We start from the raw sequence: 20,537 nt of genomic DNA on the forward strand, positions 1-20,537 counted from the left end.
ATGTATAGCATGGTTATGCCTCACATCACTTACTGTCTTACAACCTGGTCACAGGCAAATAAAACAACATTAAAATCTTTGGAGTCACTTTACAAACAGACAATCAAAATTGTGGATAAAAAACATTACGATATCATCACTGTGCCATTTTACAAAAGCATAAGTTTTTAAGTTGGGAAAATGTCATAAGTATTTAAACTTTTGTCTGTTACATAAAATTATCCATGGTCTGTCATCTCCGCCACTTAGTCAGTTTGTAAACATTAAAAATATCACACAGAGAGTAACACGAGGGCCGAGAAGACTCTGTTGTTCCTCTGAGGAAAAGTGTATTTAGTCAGAGTGCCTTTTCAGTTACAGCTGCAAAAGAGTGGAACTCTGTACCTCAGAACATTGGAGAACTCACCACATACACTTTGTTTAAAAAGCATTTAAAAAACTGGTTCCTTAACCCAACTTGCTGTTTTATAGTAAACTTGTATATTGATTATAATTATAAGATTTGAAGAATTATATCTGTTTTACTATTTTTATATATTTGTATTGTTCTCTGTAATTATTTGTTTTTAGGTTGACAATTTTAAGATCTGTCCAGGGACAACGGATGAAAAATAGCCTTTTGGCTAATTCTGGTGCATTTACAGTAATGTTAATTAATGTACACTGTCCCTGTCAAATAAATAAATAAATAAACAATGGAAGCGAATACCATGTTTATGTATAATTTCACCCAGAGGCAGCATATATAAAGAGAAAAAGCAATGGGCCAAAGACAGATCCTTGAGGAACATCAAACTTTACCTTAGAGAGTGTGGAGAACACACCATTTACATCAACAAACTGATAGCGATCAGTCAAATAAGACCTAAGCCAAGAGAGAGCTGTTCCCTTTATTCCAACAATGTTTTCAAGTCTAGCAAGTAGTATAGTGTGATCAATGGTGTATGAGAAATGAGAAATATGCTGCTCTAGCAGCACTAAGAGATTTTCTATAATTTAGGAGGCTCTCCTTCCATGATATTTGAAATACTGTTAATTTTGTTTGACGCCATTTACGTTCTAATTTCTGAGAGGTCTGTTTTAAGCTGCGCGTATGATCATTATACCACTGTGCAATTCATTTGTCCCTGACCTTTTTGGTCTTAAGAGGAGCTACATCATCTAGAGTATAATGTAATTTGATTCTAGGTACTAAGTTCTGTGGCGTCAGAAGGAGATCTATTTAATATCGTAATTTCTGGAAGATAATTGATAAAACGTGCTGTTGTAACTGACGTGAAAGTATGCGTACAATAACGTGGTAAGGTAGTAATGCAACGACTGAGGCAGATTTTAAAAGAGATGAGATAATGTTCTGAAATAGCTTCAGATTGTGGAATTATGACTAATTTTTTTATTTTTATTTTCAAAAGTGTCCACCACTATGAGTGGGTCCTATAGCATTCTGATTAATTCCAACTGAATCTGGAATGGACACAACTGCTGCTCTTAAGGAGTCTTCCTGATTATCAAAATGAATATTAAAGTCACCAACAATTAATGCTTTGTCTAAAGAAGTAGTTAAATTTGTGATGAAATCTGCAAATTCTATGAGAAAATCAGAGTAGGGCCCTAGAGGTCTATAAATAATAATTAGTGGAATTGACTGACTGGACCTGCTTTGGGACACTGAATATTTTATGTTAGTGTAAAGAACTACAAGTGTTTTACATTTGTGTTAGTCTTTTGTGTGACGTTTAGATTATTATTATAAATAGCTGCGCCCTCTGCCATTTAGACAGGGTTGGTGTATGTAACTATACCCAGGAGGACTTGCTTTATTTAATGCTACATATTCATTCGGTTTAATCCCATTAGGGGTCGTCACAGCGGATCATCCGTCTCCATACCGCCCTGTCCTCTACATCTGCCTCTTTCACACCAACTACCTGCATGTCTTCCCTCACCACATCCATGAACCTCCTCCTTGGTCTTCTTGGTCTCCTCTTTTTCTCCTTCCTGGTGGCTACATCCTCAGCATTCTCCTACCAATATATATAATTTCCCTCCTATGTCCAAACCATCTCAATCTCGCCTCCCTCACCATGTCACCAAAACATCCAACATGCGCTGTCCCTCGAATAAACTCATTTATAATGTTGTCCATCCTCGTCACTCCCAACAAAAACCTTAACATTTTCAGCTCTGCTACCTCCAGCTCCGCCTCCTGCCTTTTACTCAAAGCCACTGTCTCTAAGCCATACAAAAAATTCCTGGTTGGTAATAATTTCGTTTATAGTCAGCGCTTTTGACAGACACAGTCTCAATATGGTGGATCCTGAGTGACGACTCTGCGCAGCTAGCAGACGGTCGGTTTAGCCTGTCTGTCTGCGCCCACATTGCTTTTTGAGCACCACTTGGACATCCAGCAGTTCAGCGACCATAACCTGCTGTAGGCTACATCGCCACGTTGCATTAGGATGGGGCTAGAGCATGTTATTGCATCGGACATTGCCTTCGCTAATTTACACACCTCTATATTATTACTCTTAGTAACCTCTGACTGTCGAAGGCGTATATCATTAGCTCCTGTGTGAAAGACTATCTTAGAGAACCTGTGCTTTCCTAAGAACCTAAGCTGACCTGCTATGTCCGGCACCCTGGCTCCTGGTATACACATAACCTCTGCTGCTGGTGCCCCTAATGGTCTAGCTAATATCATGTGCCTCAGAATAGAGTCTCCTAAAACCAGAGCTCTTTCAGGTTTCTCAGCGGGTGCTTTACTGAGGAGAGCAAGCCTGTTGAACACGTGAAGCGGAGAGGAATTGTGCTCCTGTGGGTGAGCCTTATCGTTAGCTTTGGCTTTGCGAGTATGCCGCTGAGCCGTCACCCACTCGCCCTGCTGCGAGGGCTCTAATGCCGAAGTCGGGGGAATGCTAACTCCACCTACTTGCTTTACCACTAAAGTAAGTAGAATGGAAACTGACTGTGAGAAAGGCAGGGGTAGATATAGGGCTGCGTGGTTAATGAGCATCAGGTGCCGGTACTTAGTATGATGGGGATAGACTACGAGTGTCGAGGAACAGCGTGGCAGGCTGTTCCCTGACAGTGGTGGTGTTGCCCTGCTTTTTACTCGCAATTTTATTCCTGTTTCTTACAATATAGAATACATTTTAAACGGGAGGATTTTAAAAGTAAATGCTTTTTATGAGAATGAGGTTTTTGGTTTTATCTGTGTGTATGCTCCCACCAGTGCAGTGGAGACTAAAGTTTTTACACAAACTTAAAGATGTTATTTTAAACTGCAGCTCTGCAGAGTTTTTTTTTGGGAGGAGATTTTAAATTTAATTTTAATGACTACTGGCAATTTAACACCGCACTTTTAGAGGATGCTAATTTTAGAGAGTCATTTTTTTTAATGGAATTGTTTTAAACGTGAAAAGGCAGCTTTTAACTCCCTACAGCAGTGGTGCGATGTGACAAAGGCACAAATTAAAATTTTCTGTTAAAAGTACACTCTCAATGTCACAAGAGACATTGCCAGATATCTGAAAGCTCTGGAGATAGAGACAGTGGAACTCCAGCATTTGGAGGCCACAGGAAATCGAGGGCATATTGAAACCCTCAAAAAAAACAAAATGAACTACCTGTTGGACACTGCAGTACAGGAGGTGTTGGTCCGCTCACGCTTTAGAAGCGTCACTGAGATGGATGCTCTTTTTTAGTTCTTCTTTAGTTTAGAGCAAAAGAATGGACAGAAAAGGTTTATGTATGCTGTGCGAACAGAATCAGCAGGCTCTGACATGAGATGACACTTCTATTCGAAGCTGAATAGCAGAAAGAGGTCAAGGGCACAGGAGGTGGAAGACTTGCCTAAGCTCACAGAGTCTGTGGCCAGAGAGTTGGACAGGGAGCTGTCACTATCTGAGCTTCAGGACGCTCTCCAAGGCATGAAGAATATGAGAGTGCCAGGAATAGATGGTCTCCCTTTCGAGTTCTGGGCAGTTACAGGGCAGAACGTGCTGGAGGTCCTAATGGGAGAGTGTGAAAAGTGGTCAGCTCCCGTCAAGCTGCAGGAGAGCCATCTTGACCCTGCTGCCAAAGAAAGGAGACCTGATCCAGCTGAAGAACTGGCACCCAGTGTCACTACTGTGCACTGACTGCAAGCTGCTGTGAAAAGCTTTAGCATTGAGACTGACAAAGATGATGGAGCAGATCATTCACTATGAACAGACGTACTGTGTGCCTGGCAGGTCGATATTTGACAATGTATACCTAATTTGTGACATTTTGTACATCTCTAGGCTATTGGGTTTAAAGACTGGTCTGATTCTCCTAGACCAGGAAAAGGCTTTTGATCGGGTTGAGCATGAATACTTGTGGAAGGTGCTGGAAAGCTTTGGGTTCAACCCTGGTTTCATAGCCATAGTTAAGGCATTGGGCTTTGGATCAGAAGATCACAGGTTCAAATCCCGCCACCACCAAGCTGCCACTACTGGGCCCTTGAGCAAAGCCCTAAAACCCTCCCCTGCTCAGTTGTAAGTCGCTCTGGATAAGGGCGTCTGCCAAATGCCGCAAATGTAAATGTAAATAGCCATGATCAGGGTACTGTACAGTGAGAGTGTACTGAAGGTCAACGGTGGTTTATGTGCTCCTTTTAGAGTGTACAGAGGGATCAGGCAGGCTGTTTCCTCTCAGGTATATTGTACTCTCTGGCAATTGAACCTCTTTTAAACAAGTTAAGAAGTCATCTCTCTGGTTTTGACATTCCACATGCTTATGCCCCTATTTGCTGGTCATCTTATGCAGATGAATTGGTAGTCATGATAAACATGTTTATTGTGCCAGAAGCAGAAACGAGTTATGCCGGGGGAGAACCCGAGGTGATAGAGGGGGAAACAGAAGTAGATACTGTCAAAGCAGCTAAACGGGTGACTAAAGAAGAAATTAATACAGATTATGTTAGTGATGACTCACTGTTTAAAACGCCTCCCATTAAGAGAAAAATGAAAAAATTCAAGATTAATTAAAGGAATGAAAAGTCAAAACAATGGTCTGAAACACAAGCTATTGAATCTGATAATGTTGAAAGTCCTGTTGAAAATTTTGACGGTGAAGGAATACATGTAATGACTATGCTTTTGATAAAGTCAAATCTTTTTTACAAAGATTAAAAAATATTAAAAATGTGCAGGTTACAGTCTCTTTTCCTGATCGAAAAATGTTTGTTGATTCTGTTGGGATGTTAATAAAAAGTGAGGGTGAGGAAAAGTTCACTGTTCAAGAAATATATAGATTAAGGAAAATTCCTGCTTAATTAAGATCAGAACTTCAGGCAGAGGATGGGTTTAAAACAATGTAGTTTTCTTTGCCTTCACATGCTGAAATTTGTCTTGTGTGTAATCCTTCTCTCATTCTTCTTTATGAGTTTGGTGAGAATAGTATGAGATAATAATAAAATAATAATAGCTTCCAGCCGTGCCATGCACACTTTGATTGAAACCCATAAACTGTGTGATATATGGAGACGTTTAAACAACAATGATAAACAATATTCATGGTTGCATACTCAAGAGAATTTTATTTCTTTGGCTAGATTTAATCGACTCTACTGTTTCCAACGTAATTTTAATATTGTGAAGAGCTGTGTAATTAGTCCTTCTGAGTTTTTTGATCATGTTATTGTTATTTGTAAAGTGTTTATATCAAATATGAGGTCAAAGAGTTCCTATTGCCATTTTAATTAGGAAAAAGCTTTTGATAGGGTTGAGCACCAATATATTTGAAACACCCTTGATATACTTGTTTTTTGCCCAGGTTTTATTGGAGCAGTTAAAGTGTTAAATAAAGACATTGAAAGAATGCTAAAAATCAATGGTGGTTTGTCCGCCCTTTTTAGTGTTAACAGGGGCATCAGACAAGGTTGTGCACTCTCTGGAATGCTTTACTCCTTAGCAATTGAATTATTATTAAACAAATTATGGTCTAATATAGAAGGCCTACTGTTACCTCATGTTAATCTGCAACATCAGATATTAGCTTATGCTGATGATGTAATGATAATGGTCAATGGGCAGAATGATATAAATACTCGAGTAAAAATCATTCAAGAGTTTGGAAATGTATCTGCTGCTAAAATAAGTAAGAGTGAGGCCTTAATTGTTGGAAAATGGAAGAAGGGGCAACTGTTATTACCTGGTGGGTTAACTTGGAAAAAAGTAGGTCTTAAATATCTAGGAGTGTTTATTGGAGATGCTGTCACACAAGAAAAGAACTGATTTTGGGTGTTTAAAATTCAAATAGAGGGTAGTTTAAAAAAAGGTAAGTGGATTTCATCCACAACATTCCTTTAGAGGAGGTGTTTTAATAATGAACAATTTGGCTGCTTCAACATAGTGGCACAGATTGGTATGCGTAGACCCTCCTCCTGGTCTGCTTTCCAAGCAACAAGCAATGCTGGTAGACTTTTTTTTGGGATCAGCTTTACTGGGTCCTTCAACGCGTACTTTTCTTGCCTGTGAAAGAAGGAGGTCAAGGTCTGGTGCATCTGTTTACAAGTAGACTTGAAACAAGTAGACTTGAAACTTTTCTCTTGCAGTTTATCCAGAGACTGTAAACTGGGCCTGAAGATCTAGTTTGGAGGAAAGTGGCTCAGAACATATTACAGAGGATCGATGGACTTGGACTTGACAGTACTCTGGTATTTATGGATCACAAACAATTGAATTTCAAATGACTTCCTTCTTTTTATCATGGACTATTTAAAATGTGGGGACTTTTCAGTTTTATCAGGGTTTGTAAAACAGAGTCATTGTTTTGGTTGCTTGAGAAACCTTTGGTTAAAGGATCTCGCTTTGACTTATCAAATGATTGTTTGCCAGGTCTTTCATTAAGATTGTGTGGCTCTGGTATGGAAAGGAACTTAATTGATGTTGCTGGGCCTCATTTACAATGGCCGCCATTTTAGGTCAGCGGTCTTCACGCCAAACTGATTTAAGAGGTATGCCTAGCACACTGCTGGATATAGAAGGTCTAAAAATATAAATCTGATTTTAGTTGAAGGAAAAGAGCTGTATAAGTGATTTGTCAAAATTGTAAATAAAGAGGCATTAAACCAGAAGAAAGATACAGTTTGGCAAGAAAAATGTGGTTTACGAAAAGAAGACAAACCTGTTTGGAGGGTGATATACAAACCACTATTGAATAAGCAGGCTGGTGACTTGCAGTGGCGGATTCTACATGGGGCTGTAGCTTTAAATGCCTTTGTCTCTGTTATTAATTCAGATGTTGTTAATAAATGTGTGTTTTGTGGGATAAGAGAGACTGTTTTTCATTGCTTTAAAGAATGCTTCAGATTGGGACCAATCATTGCCTTGAAGAAAGGGTTTATTTTTACGATTTCAGGCAAACTTCTCTCCTACTGCTTTTACTTTATCATTGAGATATTGTCAAAAGCAGATAATAAAATGGCAGTTGATTAATATTATTGTTGGACAAGCAAAACTTGCAATATATGTTACAAAGAAAAACAGAATTGAAAACAGACCAAATCAAGAAGTTTTAACTCTTTTTACCGCTTTTTAAAGCTTATTAACTAATGAATGATTTGGAGTCTTTTAAATTACAGTTGTGCTTTAATAACCTTTATTTGTGTTCTAATTGATGGAGAATTAATTTTTGATATTTGAGTTTTGGGTATATGTTTTGACTTTGCTTGATAGTTTATTTGATTTGTTTTGACTGAAGTTGGTTTGTATGGTTTTTATGTCTATGTATAAGCTCTGAGATGGTGAACATGTTTACCTCTCCGGCTCTCTCTTAGCGTGCCCGCTGTTTGTGCCGCTAGCATTGTTAGCTGCAGCCTCGAAACGAGCGTAAAAGATATATAGCTCGTCTGCCAGAGAAGCGTCCACATTCACCATTCTAGAAGATGGTGTTTTGTAGTCTCTGATTGTTCTTAGTCCCTGCCACAGGTTCCTAGAGCTCCTAAATTCACACATCTATCCACCCATCCATCCATACATACATTCATCCACCCATCCACACCACTGATCTCAAAACACAAAGGATGTGTAATGTGTAGAAGCTGAGAGAGTGAAGTGTGTGTCATTGTGTATCTGCAGGTTGCGTGATTGTGGAGTATCAGATAAAGGTTGTGTTGCTCTCACTTCAGCTCTGAGATCAAACCCCTCACACCTGAGAGATCTGAATCTGTCTTGGAATAAAGTAGGAGACTCAGGAGTGAAGTGTCTCTCTGCTGTACTGGAGAATCCTCACTGTAAACTGGAGATACTGAGGTAAGATCATCTCTCTGAGAGTCACATGACCTGCTCCTCAGTAACACACATTCTCTAATAGTGAGACTGAAGCAGAGCTTTTAGGTTCAGCATCAATGTTCTGAGGAGGAACTTTATAGTTTTTATTCTTTTAGTTTTGTTTGTTAGTTTAAATGAAGGTGTTGATTAATTTTTTATCTTTTTATAAATATTACTTTTAATTGACTTTTGTATTGTTTTAGTTTCTAATCTCTAATGAATGTACAAAAGTCTTGATATAAATGTGAATGTGACGAGGCAAAATAATGAAGAAAGAAAAGATGATCTAATATCTAACAAACTACAGAAATCCCTCAGTGTAATTGAGCTGTTGTGATTTTTATTGCAGCGCAAAAGTCTAATTAAACCTGCAGCATTAATTCTGTATTTCCAGTAGATTATCACCTGAAAATACTGTCTGGAGCTGAAGAACCTACAGCTTCTTTTACTCCACATTCAGATTTCAAAGATTTTACTTTACATGTTTCTCCTTTTCTCTCTCTTGGTCAATGATGTGAGTGTGATGGTCAGTAATGAGTGTAATGGTCAGTGATGTGAGTGTGATGGTCAGTGATGTGAGTTAGAACGTTAGATTTAGAGAAGAAAACACAAGTTGAGGGACTTTATTCTTCTGGGGGGAGACCACAGGCTAAATCAGCAAGAGTAAGAACGTCTCTAGGTAACGGATTTAACCCTAGTTCCCTGAGGAAATGAGACGCTGCACCGAAATGCTTTGGGAACGCCCCGTGTGGTCCATGCTCTAAATCACATGTAAAATCTGGCCAATAGACAACTTGTGATGTAATTGGCAGGCGACGTTGTGTAAACCAGGAAGATACAAAATGGCGAAGCTATAAAGGTAAGTGCTTGCAGGGATGCAGGGAGTACAGACCTAGACACAGCATCTCATTCCCTCAGGGAACTATGATTACATCCGTAACCTAGAGACGTTCCCTTTCAGGAACTCGAGCTGTGTCAAAACTCTTTGGGAACGAGTATGCCATCGCACCATACTGACCAGCATGCAAGCATGCAGAGTGGCTGTGTTGTCCAGGTCGTATAACCTTACAAAGGTCAAAGGTTCGAATGAGCCTTGACTCTAAACGGGGTGAGAAGACCAGAGGACTCAAAACCAACCGAAATCGCATCCACCATCCCTATACTTAGAGCCTGCATACCATGAGGGCCATAACAGACAAACTGTTTCTCCGACCTTCACCAAGGACTTGTCCTGTGGAGTTACGTATCCAGTGCTTGCACTGGACACAGTCGATTTTGCTTCTCCTGGTCTGGAACTAGGAAGGGAGGAGGGCAGAATGCCTGCAACATGACAGGTCGTGAGGGAGCTGTAGGGATATTAGGTACATACCCAGCACTAGGGTAGCAGAACGCACTGGCCATGCCAGGGGTAAACTCCAGGAGAGATGGGGCCACAGACAGGTCCCGTAGGTCCCCAAACCTTTCAAAGGAGAACATCACCAAAAGAAAGGCGATCTTATCAGACAGGCACCTAAGGGCCACCTCTGCCAAAGGCTCGAAGGGGGGCCCAAATAGGGCCGGCAAGACGATGGCCAAATCCTAAACATGCACTTTGGATCGTATCCATTTCAACCCAGATGAGGATGTGTTCCCTCTTGAGTCTGGTTCCTCTCAAGGTTTCTTCCTTATGCCATCTCGAGTTTTTCCTTGCCACAGTCGCCACCGGCTTGCTCATCAGGGACAAACTTATGTATAAAGAACATATTCACTTTTAAACACCACATTATCTGTGTAAAGCTGCTTTGAAACAATGTTCATTGTTAAAAGTGCTATACAAATAAAAAAAATTGAATTAAATCAAATCGCGTAGCCCACCCCAATTGTACGCAGGACCCATTGAGATCCCTGGAGCACTTCCCAGGCTGCCAGGAAATCTCTCAGGGGAACCAGTCACTCCTGGTCGGGCAGTGACCCCTCCAGAGCAGCTGGAGCAATGAACTGCAGCCATTGGACCCTCTGGCGAGATGGCTGGTATTCTCCATCCGCAGAATGAGGCGGCGCTAACAGCCTGGCCTCCAGGTGGTGACGAGTAGGTACGGGCAACCGCGCAAGGTGTAGACTGTCCCCCTCAATGCAGGGCGCACTGAATGTCAGGGCCGCCTCACCACCCCACATTGTTCAAGAAGAGGACCACCCTCAGGTCGGCCGACTCCATCGATCTGGACCTAGATCTGTTCCTGGGCCACGCGATGCCCGCCGTGCAGCCCCTTGTGTAAGCCCTACCTACTAGAGCTGAAGTGGCTTTTGTAGGTAATACTGGGGCGTTTCGTGATGCATCACCTGTGGAGAGTTTCCTAGGATCTCCCCATAGCTGCACTCCCTAAACCCTACCAAAATCACGTACAGCAAATGCGGGAAAATGTATAGGTCCCGGGGTCTTCCAGGACCTAGACACCTCTGTGTGCACGCCAGCATCCAAAATGTCTCCCTCCTCGGTGGGGAGAAATCCGGAGCACCGCATCACATGCGCCGGAAGAAAGAACTGCTCAGCGATGCTCTGCCCAAAGGGGACGGGAGGTCTGCCCAGGAGGAGAGGCTGGAGAGGACTCCTCTGAGAGCGCTCACTAGGAGAGCATAGCCGCCGGACTAAAAGATGCAAGATGGCGCCGTCACGACTGCTCTGGCTACGTTTTCTCTTTTTTCTTGTATATTTTATATTTTTATTTACTCTAGTTACCGTAAGCATCTACACAAGATGGACTTCATTAGATATGACAGAGCAACTGTCATATCTAATTCTATCTATCTATCTATCTATCTATCTATCTATCTATCTATCTATCTATCTATCTATCTATCTATCTATCTATCTATCTATCTATCTATCTATCTATCTATCTATCTATCTATCTATCTATCTAGTCGTGTACAATCCACTCACCTTTCGATGTTTTTAAACCGGGACCCATGCTGGCCGAGCGAGATCCTGAGAAAGAACAAAGGACATGACCTGTACCGGCGTCTGCGGGGGAAACAAACCGGGGTCAGGAACAGGCTGAGGGCAATCGCACACCACGCTTTCTTACCTAGTATTCTGTTAGCCAACCTCCAGTCACTGGAAAACAAGCTCGACGACCTCAGGGCAAGGGTAAAGTTCGAGAGGGACATTCGGGACTGGCTGAACCCAGCGATACTGGACCACGCCATCCAGCCGGCTGAGTTTTAATCAGTTTACCGCATGGACAGAACACTGGAGTCGGGAAAGTCAAGAGGAGGTGGAGTGTGTCTGATGGTGGACAACCACTGGTCCGACAGCATGAGCATCGTTCCCCTTTTACGCTCCTGCACACCAAATCTGGAACTACTGACCATCAAATGTCGGCCCTTTCTTCTACCTCAGTAATTTAGCTCAGTCATAGTCACTGCCATTTATATTCCACCTCTAGTGGACACAGACACTACATTATGGGATTTACACGAGACAATAACACTTCAACAAACACAGCATCGGGACTCTGTGCTCATTGTGGTAGGAGATTTTAACAGTGTCAACCTCAAGCGTGCACTACCGAAAATTCAGCAGCAAATCACATGCCCCACCGGGGGCGAAATGACATTGGACCACTGTTGTACACCATTTAAGAAGATCTACAAGGCACAATCACGTCACCGTTTGGGAAATCGGACCATGCCGCCATCCTCCTCCTGCATGTTTACAAACAAAGGCTGAAACAGAAAGCTTCCGTTTAGAGGGATGTCGTGCACTGGACTGACCAATTGGTGGCCACTCTGCAGGACACTTTCGATGACGCAGACTGGGATATGTTCAGGCGCAGCTCTAATGACAGAAGAATAGAATAGAAGAAGAATAGACGTCAACATGTTTACGGAAGCGGTTGTGGGATTCATCGGGAAACTAGCGGATGATATGGTGCAGAAAACCACCATCAAAATCAGCCGTTTCCCAACCAATCGTATGTGGATAAAAACATCCACGATGCTCTGAGATCTCTCTCCGCTGCCTACAACACAGGGCTCACCACCGGGGACATGGACGGTTACAAGGCTGCATCTTACAGTGTTCACAGAGCAGTGAAGGATGCAAAGTGGCGCTATGGGAGGAAACTAGAGTCACAGTTCCATTATGGTGGCTCTAGGAAGCTGTGGCAGGGACTAAGAACAATCGCGGACTACAGAACACCATCTTCAAGAATAGGGAATGCAGACACTTTTCTGGCAGACGAGCTAAACATCTTTTATGCTTGCTTCGAGGCTGCAGCAAACCACGCTAGCGGCACAAACAGCATGCACACCGAGATAGTCGGAGAGGTAAACACGTTCACCATCTCGAAACATGACGTGAGGAGGGCATTCAAGAGAGTGAATACCAGGAAGGCAGCAGGACCAGATGGCATCACAGGTCGGGTTCAGTACGAAGCCGGAGCGGTCATACCAACCGCTAATCATCAACGGTACTCCAGTGGAGAGAGTGGACAGTTTCCAGTACCTAGATGTTCACATCACACAGGACCTGTCTTGGTCCTGTCACACCAACACCCCGGTGAAGAAGGCCTGGCAGTGTCTGTACTATCTGAGACGCTTAAGGGATTTTTTCAGGTGCTAAAGACTTTTTACACTTGTACCATTGAGAGCGTTCTGATGGGTAGCATCACTTCCTGGTTCGGGAACAGCACCATGCAGGACAGGCGAGCCCTCCAGAGGGTAGTGCGTTCAGCTGAACGTACCATCCACAACAAGCTCCCTAACCTGCAGGACATCTACAGCACGCGGTGCCAGACCAGAGCCAGGAAGATTGTGAAGGACCTGAGCCATCCCAACAATGGACTCTTTTCTTTGTTGCGTTCAGGGGAAAGCTTCCGCTCCCTGTAAGCGAAGCAGAGAGAATGAGGAGGAGCTTCTTCTGGCAGGCCATTCGGCGTTTGAACCAGGAAACACCCAGGATCTAAAAGCTGGTCCACTCTCTCCATCGCCATACTTTTCTGCAAATATTTTGCTTTTAGCACTACAACACTTTAATCTCTGAACTGTCACTTTAACTGTGGACTTAATACCACACCACATCGCACATGGTCACTTTAAGGACAATCACATCGACCACCTTATGTGATTACTGTTTACTGTCATAAGCATACCTTGTATATACAATTTTTCCCCATATATATTTTTATATATTTAATATCTTACATAGTTTATATGCTTTATTTATCTGCCTCTTTTTCCTTGTTTTATTTTTTTCTCCCTATTCTGTTCCCTCATGCCGGACATCGTATAAAGCATTTCTGATTGCATGTTCTACTCTGTATGTATGTGTATGTGACAAATAAAATTGTATTTGATTTTGATTTGATTTGATAAAACGCTAACAGTTGACTCTCTGAAGAGCCAAGTAAGCATGCTCCTAAGCTAAGCAAACAACATAGGCTGCGTGTTCATTCCGGATGAAGTGATCGAAAGAGAATGAGGCATGGTCAAGTTATATCAAAGAGCAAAAAGATTCCGTTGGGATGTAAATCACAACTGCTGAAACATGTGGTATCTTTTAGGAGGCAGACACCCATGACTTTAAATAACGATAACGTGGAATTAAACCTAGCGATGAAATTGAAGGTGGACAATTATGAATATTTGATTTATGCAACCTCAGAAAATAGAAAGTGTTTTGGCTGTGGACAGGAGGGACATGTAGTCCATGCTTGTCCTGAGAAGACAAATGTGGTGGTGCTGCAAAAGGAAAATGGAGGTGAGGAGCAGGAAAGCTTAGAAAAAACAAGGACCAGAGGCAGGTAGAGACTGGGAGAAATAAGGGATCAAGCATTGGAATAGAAAATAGGGATATGAATAAAAATGGAGAATCCAGTTAAGAAAGGTTGGATGATGTGACTGACAAAGTTGGGGAAAAGAATACCAGTACAACCTTGGTTGCAAGCTTGAGTAAAGTAAAAAATATATTGAAGACATTGAGATGGCAGATGATGAGAGCATATTTAAAACACCAGCAATAAAAAGGAAAATGAAGAAAAAAGGTAATTGGAAGAGAGTGAGGAAAGAAGTGGAGGATTTAATGATAAACAAAAATGTGAAACGTAATAGGAATCACGTAGAGTCAGATATGAGTGGTAATGCTTAAGAGTCTGCCCCAGAGAGTGGGAATGATTCTTCAGGTTCTGGAAGTTTAGTCTCGCAGAATAGGTCTACTAGGAGCACATATACTTTTTAGATTAGATTAGATTAGATTAGATTGAACTTTATTGTCATTACACATGTACAAGTACAAGGCAACGAAATGCAGTTTGGGTCTAACCAGAGTGCAATAGCAGCAAGTGCAGAATATACAGTTTTTACATAAGTTAAATAGAATGGTAATATAGGACTATAAATAGTAATTTGCAGAATATATATGTACCATGAACAAGATTTAAAAATGCCTATTACTATGAACAGAAAACGTATATATATATATATATATATATATATATATATATATATATATATATATATATATATATATATACACACAGTTCCAAATGTTTGGACACACCTTCTCATTCAAAGAGTTTTCTTTATTTTCATGACTATGAAAATTGTAGAGTCACACTGAAGGCATCAAGGGCTATTTGACCAAGAAGGAGAGTGATGGGGTGCTGCGCCAGATGACCTGGCCTCCACAGTCACTGGACCTGAACCCAATCGAGATGGTTTAGGGGTGAGCTGGACCGCAGAGTGAAGGCAAAAGGGCCAACAAGTGCCAAGCATCTCTCGGGGAACTCCTTCAAGAATGTTGGAAGACCATTTTAGGTGACTACCTCTTGAAGCATCTAGAATGCCAAGAGTGTGCAAAGCAGTAATCAAAGAAAAAGGTGGCTACTGTGAAGAACCTAGAATGATATTTTTCAGTTGTTTCACACTTTTTTGTTATGTATATAATTCCATATATAATTCCACATGTGTTAATTCATAGTTGTGATGCCTTCAGTGTGAATCTACAATTTTCTACAATATTCATGATATTCATGATATTTTCTACAATATTCACTATCTACAATAGTCATAAAAATAAAGAAAACTCTTTGAATGAGAAGGTGTGTCCAAACATTTGGTCTGTACTGTATATATATATATATATATATATATATATATATATATATACATACACACACACAATGGTAATTAGGCAATAGTGAGCAGCATTACAAAGAGAGCAGTGTGCAAATGAGCATAGTTTTGTGTAGACAGTCCATTAGCGAAATAACAAAGGTGTGGGGGGAAATGTAGTAGTGTATCAGCGAGGGGCAAAGTTCAGTAAAGAGACAGCTCTAGAAAAAAAAAAATATTCTTTATTCGGCTGGTCCTGGTCCAGAGGCACCTGAAACGCTTGCCACAGGGCAGAAGAGTAAACAGTCTATGGGCTGGATGAGAAGAGTACGGTGGCCGAGAAGTGCAAAACACATTAACAAATCCAAAACAAATCACCAAATCCGAAAACAAATCAACAAATCTAAAAACAAATCACCAAATCCGAAAACAAATTAACAAATCCGAAAACAAATCAACAAATCCGAAAACAAATTAACAAATTCAAATACAAAACAACAAACCCAAAACACATTAACAAATCCAATAAAAAAATTAGAAAACACTAACAAATCCAAAAACAAAATAACAAATCCGAAAACAAATTCACAAGTCCGAAAACAAATTAACAAATTCAAAAACACATTAACAAATCCAAAAAAAACACAACGACAAGCTAGACAAACCGGAAAAGGTGTGTATAGTTTGCAAATGGAAACTTACAGATCATTGGACAAGACACCTGTCAGTCAAGATATACAGGTGAATGACAGGTGTCTTGTCCAATGATCTGTAAGTTTACGTTCACAAACTATACCTACCTTTTCCGGTTTGTCTGAATCGTTGCACGAAACACATTAACAAATCCAAAAAACACAACGACAAGCCAGACAAACCGGAAAAGGTAGGTATAGTTTGTGAAAGGAAACTTACAGATGATTGGACGAGACACCTGTCATTCAAAATATACAGGAAGTATGAAATCTTATAACTTTGTTTCTTGTACATGTGTAAAATTGTCCGTTTACTTTAAACTTTTTTTTATATTATTTGGATTAGTGCACCTTTAAATATAAAAAATAACAGAGATAAACATTGGCAAGCAAGGATACACTGGAATTAATTCAAAGATACTTTGAGGAAGGAAATTCATATGCAGTGATGCTGGAGATGCTGCAGTATATCATGACAAAAAGATCTAAGACATTTTACGATTTGGCACGTTTTACGCTGGATGATCTTCCTAATGGAACCCTCCCCATTTATCCGGGCTTGGGACCGGCACTGTTTGTGCAACTCTAATGGCTGGGTTCGGTTCCCTGACCGGGAATCGAACCTGGGCCGCGGCGGTGAGAGCACCAAATCCTAACCACTAGACCATCAAGGAACCCAAACTGTGATAAACAATAACAGAGACGACTTTCTTGTTAATAATATACTTCTGATTGGAAAATTTTATATACAAAATCGAAATACTTGAAACCAACGTTTTTTTGCATTTTATAATGAGTTTATTTCTTTCACAACAGCCGTAAAAGTGATTAGAAAGAAAAATGCAATGAATCTTTTGTCCTTTATAGAAAAATATGATTTACAGAATAAACCATAGCCATGTTTATTTTTATCCTTTTTTAACTTTAATTTGATTATTATTATTATAAATTGTATTTATTTATGTGTATATATTTGTATTTTTATGCACCTGTTCTGTGTATTGTAATGTAAATTGTACATGTTATTGCCATGTTGTTTGTATATGGTTAATTGCTTAATAAATAAATAAATAAATAAATAAATAAATAAATAAAGAGGAAAAAATGTTGTACTTCCTGTATATTTTGAATGACAGGTGTCTAGTCCAATCATCGGTAAGTTTCCATTCACAAACTATACCTACCTTTTCCGGTTTGTCTGACTTGTCGTTGTGTTTTTTTGGATTTGGTAATGTGTTTCGTGCACCGATTCAGACAATCCGGAAAAGATAGGTATAGTTTGTGAACCTAAACTTACAGATCATTGGACAAGACACCTGTCAGTCAAGATATACAGGTGAATGACAGGTGTTTCGTCCAATGATCTGTAAGTTTCCATTCACAAACTACCTACCTTTTCCGGTTTGTCTGAATCGTTGCACGAAACACATTAACAAATCCAAAAAACACAATGACAAGCCAGACAAACCGGAAAAGGTAGGTAGTTTGTGAATGGAAACTTACAGCTAGGAGTGGATTCCTTGTGATTCGCTGAGCGGTTTTCACCACCCGCTGCAGTGCCTTGCGCTCTGCAACAGAGCAGCTCCCATACCAGACTGTGACACAGCTGGTCAGGATGCTTTCTATTGCGCAGCGGTAGAAGATTACCAGAATATCTGAGGAGAGCTTATTTTTCTGTAGTGTCCTTAGGAAAAAGAGGCGCTGGTGAGTGTACTTGACCAGGCTGGAGGTGTTGGTGGTCCAGGACAAGGTCCGCCGAGATGTGGATCCCCAGGAACTTGAAACTGGAGACGCGTTCAGTGGCCATCCCTTTGATGTTGGTGGTGTTGTGTGTGCCTCTTGACTCTTTTCTGAAGTCCACAATGAGCTCCTTTGTCTTGAAGGTGTTAAGGAGCAGGTTATTGTTGTTGCACCATGTGGCTAGGTGCTGGATCTCCTCCCTGTAGGCAGTCTCATCATTGTTGGTGATGAGGCCGATCACGGTAGTGTCATCTGCAAACTGTTGAGTGTGATAGTGTTGGAGCAGATAGAGCCAGATCGAACCTGCTGGGGTCTGTTGGTTAGAAAGTCCATGATCCAGTTGCAAGTGGAGGTGTTAATGCCCAGATCTACAAGTTTGGCTATGAACTTAGATGGAATGATGGTATTAAATGCTGAGATAAAGTCAACAAACAGCATATGTGCGTAAGTGTTTTTATTGTCCATGTGTGTGAGCACACAGTGCAGTGCCATGGAAACTGCATCTTCTGTGCTCCTATTGCTGCGGTAAGCAAACTGGTGAGGGTCTAATGTGGATGGCAGAGAGTCATGTAGGTGTGTCAGGACCAGCCGCTCAAAGCACTTCATGACAATGGGTGTCAGTGCTACAGGGCGGTAGTCGTTCAGGCACTTTGGGTTGGAGTGTTTTGGCAATCGCACAATGGAGGTGCATTTAAAGCAAGTGGGAACAGCTGCTTGGGCAAGAGACAGGTTGAAGATAAAGTCAGTAAAGACCCCAGCGAGGTTGATTAAAGACCCCAGCGAGCTGCTCAGCACATGCCCTGAGTACGCTTCCAGGGATGTTGGCTTTGTGTGTGCTGATCCGGCTCAGTGCATTGCAGACATCTGTAAAGGAGAGTGTTTGAGAAAATCCTACAAATTTTCCTACAGATAACTAAAGGATTGAAAGAAGTGACTGTGGAAAAGTATTTTCAAGATAGAGAGTTGTTTGTTGAAACAGCTGATGAAAGAAAAAGGTGTAGATAGCCTAGCTGAGAAGGAAGTTCATAGATTAAAGAAAATTGTGCAAAAGTTGAGACTGAATATATTGAGTGATGAATTTGAAACAGAGTGAATTTCTTTTCATGTTTCTTTTGGGGAATTTTTGCTTGGTCTGTCCATGCCTGTTTTTTATCCATTCTGTTATGAGTACAATAAATGTGGGCACACTAAATATAAATGGTGCACGAGAATGCAGGAAGAGAATGATGCTTTTTGAATTAATAAAACAAAAGATATATGATGTGATGTTTGTACAAGAAACACACAGTGATGTTCAAAACGCGAATGATTGAATAATGGAATGGGAGGGTGAAGCTATTTTAAGTCATAAGAACTCATCGAGTGGCAGGATAGCTGTGCTCTTTCAGAAACATTTTAAACCTTTATCTTGTGAGGTTGAACATATAGTCCAAGGGCGACTAATAAAAGTTCGAGCGAAATTTGAGAATTTTACTTTTGTTTTTTTTTAATGTTATGCTCCAGTTTGTGGTCCTGAGAGGGATTGTTTTTAAAAAAAAGATAAATAATACTCTCACGTGTATTGATCAAGAAGAGGTTATGTTCATGGGAGGAGACTTTAATTGTACAACAAATGACAAAAGTGATAGGAATCACAAGGAACCTCATATTGCTTCTCAACATGAACTACTGAAGCTTAATGCAGAACATAAACTTTATGATATATGGATTATTTTGGATGAAAATGAAAGACAATACACATGGGCACAGGCAAGAGAAAACTGTAATACCATGGCTAAGTTGGATCGATTTTATTGTTTTAAACACCATTTTAATGTTGTAAAGTATTGTGTAATTTTACCTGTGGGTTTTTCTGATCACTGTTTAGTTAAGTGTAATGTTTATATTGCAAATATGAAATCAAAAAGTGCTTACTGGCACTTCATTGTGTCATTGTTGCAGGACAAGTCGTTTATTGAGATTTCTTTCTTTTGGGAGAAATTTCGGTTTAAGAAAGATGATTATAGAACACTTCGACAATGGAGCGATTATGGAAAAATGAAAATACAGCAACTGTGCCAGCAGTACACACTCAATGTTTCTAGGGATATTTCCCATTTGATGAAAGATCTAGAGATGGAAATAATGATATTGCAAAATTCCTTAGTATCTATAGGAAACCAGGGACACATAGAGCCCTTAAAATCTAAAAAGAGGAATGTAAAAGAGGAATGTAAAAGAGGAATTTAAATGAGTTGTTAGGCATTAAAACACAGGGGGCATTGGTTTGCTCTTGATTTCAGAGTGTGGAAGAGATGGATGGCCCGACAGAGTTCTTCTTTAATTTGGACAAAAAGAACGGGCAAAGGAGATATATTCATTCCTTATACTCATCAACTGGAGATGGCTTAAAATAGCCCAGTGAAATTAGAAAAAGAGCAGTTTTGTTTTATTCAGAGCAGTATCAGAGCGAGAGCCCAGAGGAGGATGAGACAGCCAATTCCTTTTACACAGAGATGCCAAAGGCGTCAGATGAGACCAATACTGACCTTCAGAGGCTAAGAACTGCAGGTTGCGCTGCAGAGCATGGAATGTGGCAGGGCACCTGGAATCGATGGTCTCCCTTTTGACTTTTATAAGTCTCTTTGGTCAGTAATAAGAGAAGACTTGCTTGCAGTACTCAATGAAAGTCTGGTTGATGGACTGTTACCAGTGAGCTGCAGAAGGGCAGTTATAACTC

At 40.7% G+C, this 20,537-nt stretch overlaps 1 protein-coding gene across 1 annotated transcript in view; it reads left to right on the forward strand.

The window, feature by feature from the left end:
• LOC124377359 (NACHT, LRR and PYD domains-containing protein 12-like) overlaps nt 1–20,537 on the forward strand; it is an 839,056-nt gene that overhangs the window by 795,236 nt on the left and 23,283 nt on the right. The window contains exon 11 of the mRNA XM_046836796.1: nt 8,103–8,276. Coding sequence (XP_046692752.1) covers nt 8,103–8,276 — 174 coding nt within the window. The remainder of the gene's footprint in view (nt 1–8,102; nt 8,277–20,537) is intronic.

This window comes from Silurus meridionalis, chromosome 23, assembly GCF_014805685.1.
Source record: "Silurus meridionalis isolate SWU-2019-XX chromosome 23, ASM1480568v1, whole genome shotgun sequence".
NCBI lineage: Eukaryota > Metazoa > Chordata > Actinopteri > Siluriformes > Siluridae > Silurus > Silurus meridionalis.